The sequence below is a fragment of the Loa loa genome (genome assembly GCF_000183805.2).
Source record: "Loa loa unplaced genomic scaffold supercont3.87, whole genome shotgun sequence".
NCBI lineage: Eukaryota > Metazoa > Nematoda > Chromadorea > Rhabditida > Onchocercidae > Loa > Loa loa.
The window spans coordinates 199,034-206,774 of record NW_018108267.1 but is presented as its reverse complement, the minus strand read 5'-3'; the positions used below and the strand labels follow the sequence as shown (position 1 = coordinate 206,774).

At 30.3% G+C, this 7,741-nt stretch overlaps 2 protein-coding genes across 2 annotated transcripts; one reads left to right on the top strand and one right to left on the bottom strand.

Moving 5' to 3' along the window:
• Window positions 1–1,485: 1,485 nt before the first annotated feature.
• Window positions 1,486–3,235, top strand: LOAG_10867 (nematode cuticle collagen domain-containing protein; the record flags this gene model as incomplete). The annotated part of the gene is made up of 4 exons (XM_003146391.1): window positions 1,486–1,626; window positions 2,196–2,325; window positions 2,452–2,975; window positions 3,143–3,235. The coding sequence occupies 4 exons, from the start codon at window positions 1,486–1,488 to the stop codon at window positions 3,233–3,235; spliced, it is 888 nt and encodes a 295-aa protein (XP_003146439.1).
• Window positions 3,236–3,957: 722 nt separating this feature from the next.
• On the bottom strand, window positions 3,958–7,011 carry LOAG_10866 (Gln-2 protein; the record flags this gene model as incomplete). The annotated part of the gene is made up of 9 exons (XM_003146390.2): window positions 3,958–4,158; window positions 4,483–4,638; window positions 4,717–4,832; window positions 4,911–5,060; window positions 5,603–5,763; window positions 5,868–5,964; window positions 6,451–6,615; window positions 6,771–6,855; window positions 6,928–7,011. 9 exons carry the CDS (start codon window positions 7,009–7,011, stop codon window positions 4,072–4,074), a joined length of 1,101 nt encoding a protein of 366 aa, XP_003146438.1. The 3' UTR covers window positions 3,958–4,071.
• Between the last annotated feature and the right edge of the window lie 730 nt (window positions 7,012–7,741).

Sequence of the window (7,741 nt, the reverse complement as noted above, 5' to 3'; positions counted from 1 at the left end):
AATAGTAATAATAGTAATAATAATAATAATAATAATAATAATAATAATAATAATAATAATAACAGTAATAAATAAATGAATAAATAATGTACCAAATACTTTCGGATTAATTGGAATCGTACTGAGCTTTGATCGTCAAAAATTGTAATTCATTGTAGAAGTTAAAAACGGTAAGATTTTTATTTGCAAATCTTTCTGTTTAACCAATTTCAATGGTAGTAGTAATAGCAGAAGTAGTAGTAGTAGTCGTAGTAATTGTTGTAGTAGTAGTGTCCTCCAGTCTTTTTCTCTTTAACAACATGTGTGACATAATTCAGAAATGGCGACAGTTATCAAGAGCAAGAATTGAGTATTTAGAACTAGCATTATTGAATCATACAAATCAGTATTTCAGAGTGCAATTAATTATGCAAATTCCAATACTAAAGATGATATCGCAAATTCTGCGATCTTCTCAAACATTGTTTCGTAATATACCTAAAAGTTACCCTTAGTTACTTAAGCATTATCATGTTGGGCAAAATTTACCCATGGTACTGTATTATAACTTACCGAAATCTGTAATGAAACTTATCTTTTCGATCTATTTTGTATCAACAAGTCAGCGAAAAAGTATTAATGATAAAAGTGATAAAAAAATCATTTTGAGAACAAATTTCTAGCCGGTCATTTTCAAACAAATTCCACAGAATTTAAATCATATGAAACAGGTTGTTTCACTTGCATAAGAATTTCATTCACATTTTCTTTTTTGCCATTTTGGTAACAGCATTTTCTTTCTCGTTACTAAATTTAAGAATTATCCTTTAATCTACTAATAACTGTAATAGCCTTACATAATGATAACCTTCAACTGTAAGATTGTCACAAAAAATTACTCCTTGTTTCTACGATCGGAAAAATGATGGATGTTGAAGGTCGATAGATTGAAAATTCAAGGGCGAATAATTTTTCGCTATAAAAATGCTTCAATAAATTGAAATTTCGTATAGTTTTAGGAGAAGAGAATGATATGAATGAGTGTGTCTTTTGGTACAATTCTAATATTTTGTTAATTTTTTCACAAATGATAGTATATTTTCAGTTATATATATGATTAAATCATTCAATAGAGGAGAGTTGCCTTTAAATTTGGCCCATTTATTGCTTGTTTTTTTTTTTTCTTTTAAAAAAGATAAAGTAATGCAATTATTTTCCATAAAAAGATAAAGTAATGAAAGGTTTCCATAAACGGCCATATATTTTTACTTCAATATTTTGCTTTTTTTTTAGACTGGATTTTAATCCAAAGTTCATTCCATTCTTTCTCACTTACGTGATATGTGAAATGTCCCTTACAGCTCTCTTTCACGTCTGACAGTAAATTTTCCACGACCTTTACATAATTCTATGAGATGATAGTTAAACAGCAAAGAACTTGATTGCAAAACTTAAAAAGGACTAAACATTTCCTTTACTCTGATCCTTCCAGCCTAACTGTACATGATGAATGCCAAGATTTTCATTGCTGTCACCATAACAATTAGCGCATGCGCAACTATCGTGACATTATTTGTTGTTGTCGCATTGTTTAATGATATGAATGCACTATATGAAGATGTCATGGACGAACTCCATGATTTTAAGGTTTTCATTTCTTGTTTTTTTTTCCTTTTTTTTTTTTAGATACAAAACATTAAACAAGGTAATAAGCATGAAGGTAACAACAATACTAACATTGGAATAATACTGATAAAGAGATGAAAAAGTTCGTGAAGTTATCAGTTATCATCTACTATAGTGAGAAATGAATAAGCTTGAATCTTTACCTACTCCTAACCTTTACTTTATCTAATGATAACTGAAGCTTGAATCCTGTTCAGTGATCAGCTTTTTGCAACAATAAAATTTTTATTGAATTTATTTTAGTCAAATTTCCTTTCAAAACATCTCCACTTAAATCTATCTACTCTTGAATATTATCATGACAACAATTCTACTTTATTAAAATCTTACAGAGAATGTAAAATAATTGATGATCCAAATGAATTGCATTTTATTCCTGTGAAAGAAACTTTCGTTTTTGAATTAAAAAAATTGATTAATTAATGAAAATGAAACCATAAGAAAGAGTAATTACACTAAAGTGATCTTTTATATTTTGAAACAGATGGTGTTACATGTTGAAATACCTTTTATGATGACAACTTTTTCAGGTGATAGTTGATGATGCATGGTATACCATTCGTTTACTGCATACTTATCCGTCCGGTAAAGCGCAAATTACACCAAGCTATGCTAAATTATTTGATCGTCATAAACGACAACTTGATTCGGAAGGTTGCAGTAAGTTTTGAATGTTGCTATACTCAAACAAGTATGTAGATAAATGTAGAAAACCAAAACATGACTAATGCTAGTTGTGAAAATTGTTATTTTTCCTTTTTACTCTTGAATTTCTTAAAATTTCAGAATGCGGTCCTTCTGCGAACGATTGTCTGCAAGGACCACCTGGACCACGAGGTGATGAAGGTTGGAAGGGTTATGATGGGATACCAGGAGAGGATGGCCATAATGGTATACCAGGCATTATTATCATGACCAGCCATGGAATATCTACCGATTGCATTCATTGTCCACCTGGTCCACCAGGACGACCCGGACTTCCCGGTTCTCCTGGTGATAGCGGGCCAATGGGACGCAACGGTAGTGCTGGACCACCGGGAAAAACAGGTGCGCCAGGTAGACGAGGAGATGCAGGACAGTTTGGACCAGCTGGTGTTCTTGGAAAATCAGGGGAACCCGGCCCACCAGGACGAGATGGTACATATGAAAGAGGTGTAATGGGCCAAAAAGGTCCAAGTGGACAACGTGGTTTATCTGGTCCTCCAGGTAGGAATGGTAGTGACGGCCCTCATGGTTCTCCTGGTAAACCTGGTTTGCCAGGAAATTTTGGTACTCCTGGACACAAGGGCAAAGATGGACGTCCAGGAACGGTGAGGATTTTATATAACGCAATCAAATAGCGTTATAAATTTCATTTATCTTAATTTATCTGGAATATTCGGCAAATGTGCTTGCTAAAAAAACTCAGTTACCAAAGTAGAATGTTCGTTATTTATTGCAATATAATCACTTCACTCTCATATAATTATAATTTCAGGTTGGATCACCTGGATTACCTGGTCCAGATGCTCACTACTGTCCATGTCCATTGCCAACCTTATCGTTACTACTACTATCCAAAAAGGTATAAAGTTATTGTAATCCATTTTGTTCCGTTTCATTAAACAATGTCTTGTCATGTAGTATGAAAAAGATTATATTTGAAAACAAATGATACAATAATATCATGAGAAAAATAAAAACTTTCTCTTTCTCTTAATACTTATTCGTTCATTAGCATTCAGAAGAAATAACAGTGAGAGAAGAAGGTATCAAACTTTTCAATGTTATTCATCTATCCTCTGCATACTTTTACAATACCACAGTAATTAGAATTAGAATTTAACAGTGAATAATTTAACATATTTTTTTCTACAAATCGTTTCCATACCTGAACATTTCCGGAATCCTGATCATGAAAATAAGTGAGGAAGCGAAAAGTAAATGATATTGCTTCAAATGCAAATAGTCTCAAAATAACTGGAATAAAAAAAAATAGTTGTGGAAAAAAAACCAATAGCGCTTTCAGAGAGTTTTGCGCTTCAGTTTCAATTTGAAAAGAAATTAGAGTATTGCAGTTGAGATGTCTTAATTTCCTGAACTATTTGTGAATTTAAAAAAGAAAAAAAGGAGAGAGAAGATAAGAATAAAACAATTAAGACTATATTGTGTTATAGCAAAATGTCATTTTAAGATTTCGAATCTGAAATAATCAATAGTGTTGACATTCAAATTGCATTACTAAGCGAAATAACGCAAAGATTAAAAGCCTATTCTGATTTCTCGTAAACAAACGTTGTCATCACAATAAGCCTGAATTTTCCTTGACATTTCACTTAAAAAAAATAAATTGGAAATTAATGCATGAAATAATTTAGAGAAGATGATAACTACAAATTAATACTAAACACATCAGTTGCCTGTAACTTAATCAAGCAAAATTGTTTTTGTCAATATTCCAGTAACAGCATATGGATCGCAATTCGATGATGGACGTCTATCCTCCAGGAAACCCTGCAAAGAAAAAAAATTATACAAAATCTTCTGAGTAGTTGGTGTATTTATTAAAATGAAGAGATCAAGATGAATCTATAATTATGATATCATCGAGGTTAAGGTAAATCTAATTAGACAACTAAAAAATTATTTGAATTATTCTTTTCGTACTACAAAGGAAAGATTACAGGTAACAAAGGTAAGAAGTAACTACAAGAATGGAAATATTGATTTGACTTATCCAAAAATTATAATTTAGAAATATTAAAAACAAAAAAGAAACCAAAAAAAAAAGAAATTTTGAGAAAAATATCGGATATTTGATTATTTGAGAAATTGAACCTTTTTTTCTCTAGCAACAACTCTTGGTATGCGAACTGAAGCTCCCCTATTAGCAATACCCCATGAAAAATGATCAATGCTTGATGTTTCATGTTTGCCTGTCAAACGTCGTACGTTATCAGTGCCACCATGTGGATCGTACACGGCTATATGCTCCTAAAAATTAGATATGCAAATAGCTTTTTCAAATAATTAACTTCGTATTTTCTTTCAAACAAGTTAAAAAATTAATACTTTATGCTTCTTTTCAAGCTTCGGCATTGCTTCTTCAATGTATTTAATGCCACCTTCTGCTCGCATTTTCTCTGTCGAAAAGTTACAATGGCAACCAGAGCCATTCCAGTTACCAACTAAATGTATACTTTAATTAATTAAATAAACAACAAATAAATGAGAAATTTTAGCTGAAGTAACAAAGAATTCCAAACCTGTTATTGGTGGTTTCGGATCAAACGTAACCAGAACGCCATATATTTCAGCAATACGATATAGTAAGTATCGTGCCATCCAAAGTTGATCACCCATAGAAATACCCTCACATGTGCCTAATTGGAATTCCCATTGTCCAGGTGTTACTTCTGTAATATGCTAAATGAATCAATTCAAGATATAAGTTCAAACTCGAAAATTCCATTATCAGAAGTGTAATATAATAGGAGCACCGTATAAGTTAAAACTATTGGTAATGTAATAGAACCAAATTAGTATTATAATTTAGATGCATTTAGAGGCTAAAATATATTTGTTAACATTTTTGTCATTTTTTTTTTTTCAACAAATACGAATGATTATGAGAATACTCATCTTTTTGATCATTTTCTTCTTCCTATATTCTCAACATCTTATATATCAGAAAATACTAATAAAAATGGATTAACTAAATTGTTATTCCCTGAAAAGTGTACAAATTTTTTCTTCTTTTTAATAAAATATTCAAAAATTGCATTCATTTTAATAAATTACTCGCAATAAATTATTAATACTTTAGTGTTATATTTTTTATTCATTATACTAGAATGATCACATAAATCTCATACATCTTGAGAATCTCAAGATATTTGGACGATCAATTATGAAATAATCAAATTTTTAAATTATCAAAACTTCTCTATTTTATCACCTGCATTTATGCCAAAAAGTTGTAAGCCAGTATGTAGACAAGCTCGATAATGTGCATCGACCAGTTCCCGACCATATGTTTTATCTGCTCCAACACCACAGTAATATTTGCCTTGTGGTTCTGGAAAACCATTCTTTGGCCATCCTAATGGATGACCATCCCTAAAAAGTTCATTTAATTCTCTTTTCTTCCTTATTTTAAAAGAATAAATTAGTAAAATTATCAATGTAATAAAAATGGAAATTATAAGAAGTAATTCGTATACCTATCCAAAAGTATATACTCCTGTTCCATACCAAACCATATTTTCTCGCTTTTGCATTTCTCCATAATTTCATTGCAGAGATTGCGATGATTAGTGGCTACAATTTAAAAAAAAAAAATAATAATCTAAAAAAAAGGAAATGAAAATTAATTAATCGAAAGTTATCCAAAAGATAACTAATCAAAAGTTAATTTATTCCACACAACTTAATTATTTATCTCCATTGCATTAATTAAGGATTTCCAAACTTTTACCTAAACATCTAGTTCAGGATAAGTTTGTAGCTTTTCTATCACTTTTCTTTACGAGGATGTTAAGCTAATGAATGATATATTTAAAAACAAAATTTCTCAATAATTTCTTCCTTTTCCAATAAGACAAGCATCTCTCAATAAAAATAACAAATAGTGTAACAAATTTTGCATTTCCTTAAATTAAAGGATATAATATAATGCAAAGGGAAACTTTCTCTTACCCGTTCGATGAATAATTATGAAAAAGATTCAAATAAGTTTAAGCAAATCAAGTTATTTCTTCTCATCAATTAAGCTGATTATATCTCAGTTAATTAACATAAACAAACCGGTGGGCTTCATAGCATGATCGTATGTTTCGCACAATACAAGTTTATTATTACCACCAAGGAATGGATCAGGATAATGTGCAACAGCCTTAAGATATGTGTCAGAATCTTGACCTGATCGAGCTTGTCCAGTTGAAGAACCATCAAAACTCCACAATGGATAATCTTTAAAAAAAAATTAAAATGACATAAACTGTAAAGTTCTATTTTTGTGAGCACAAAAGGTCGTTGAAAATTCATTCCAATTTGCCGAAACCTAACAATGCTTGATTTTTACAACAAATTTCTGCAAATTCATGATCAATTATCAAATATCTAACCGTCAACACTTTTCGGTACTTCCGGAATGGTTCGCGTCTTTGAACGCATATTTTCACCCGTTCCATCGATCCAAATGTATGTTGCCTAAAATATGAATACTTAAATTTTATATGTAAATAACCAAAAAGATATTATTAGATTTTTGGGGAAGTATACCTGACAAAAAGATGGATGTGGCTTGAGACCAATGAACTGATCGAAAACAGCTTTCGCTAAAGGTAGGCGTACACCAAAAGACATCGTCGAAATAACTAAAATAATGAAAGCAAATAATTTCATTTTTTTAAAAGAAATGTAAACAACAAACATTCTCGTCTTCATCTGATCAAAATATTTCAAATGACGTTGACACTGATTAACATATTTGAAATGTCATATGATAATGGATAAAGGATATAATGAAATCTTTTCAAAGTTAGCAACATCGTCCTAACGATCATAACGCTAATTATGCAACAAGTAAAATGTCGAAACGATTTTTTTTTTTTTTTGATATTTAAGTTATTCAATTAAGTCTAACAAATTTTTGAAGATAATATGAGAAGATGAAATTTGGAGAGGAGGAAAGTAAAAAGTAATGATCGAAGGATTTCTTACACGTCTCTATCCAACTGAATGATATCAAAAAGTTTTGAAAATATGAGAAAGAATATCGGACAGTATCATTTACTTTTCCACTAAACTGAATTACAATACAAACTTAGATGTAAAAAAAAAACCAAGAACTAACATTGTTGGCTTAAATAATTAAGGCTAAATCAGATTTACCTATCTGATTCTAATTATTCAAGAAATGATAAAATTGTTGAAAGGTTTATTAGATAGAAATATAAAGTATAATAAAATAAGTATGGAAAGCATTCAATAACATTGATGAAATAAAGAAACGTATTAACTATTTAAATTCTATGAGAAATCAATACAGTAAAATTTATCCGTCATTTTTTGGCATTTTTATTTAGCAGCTAAT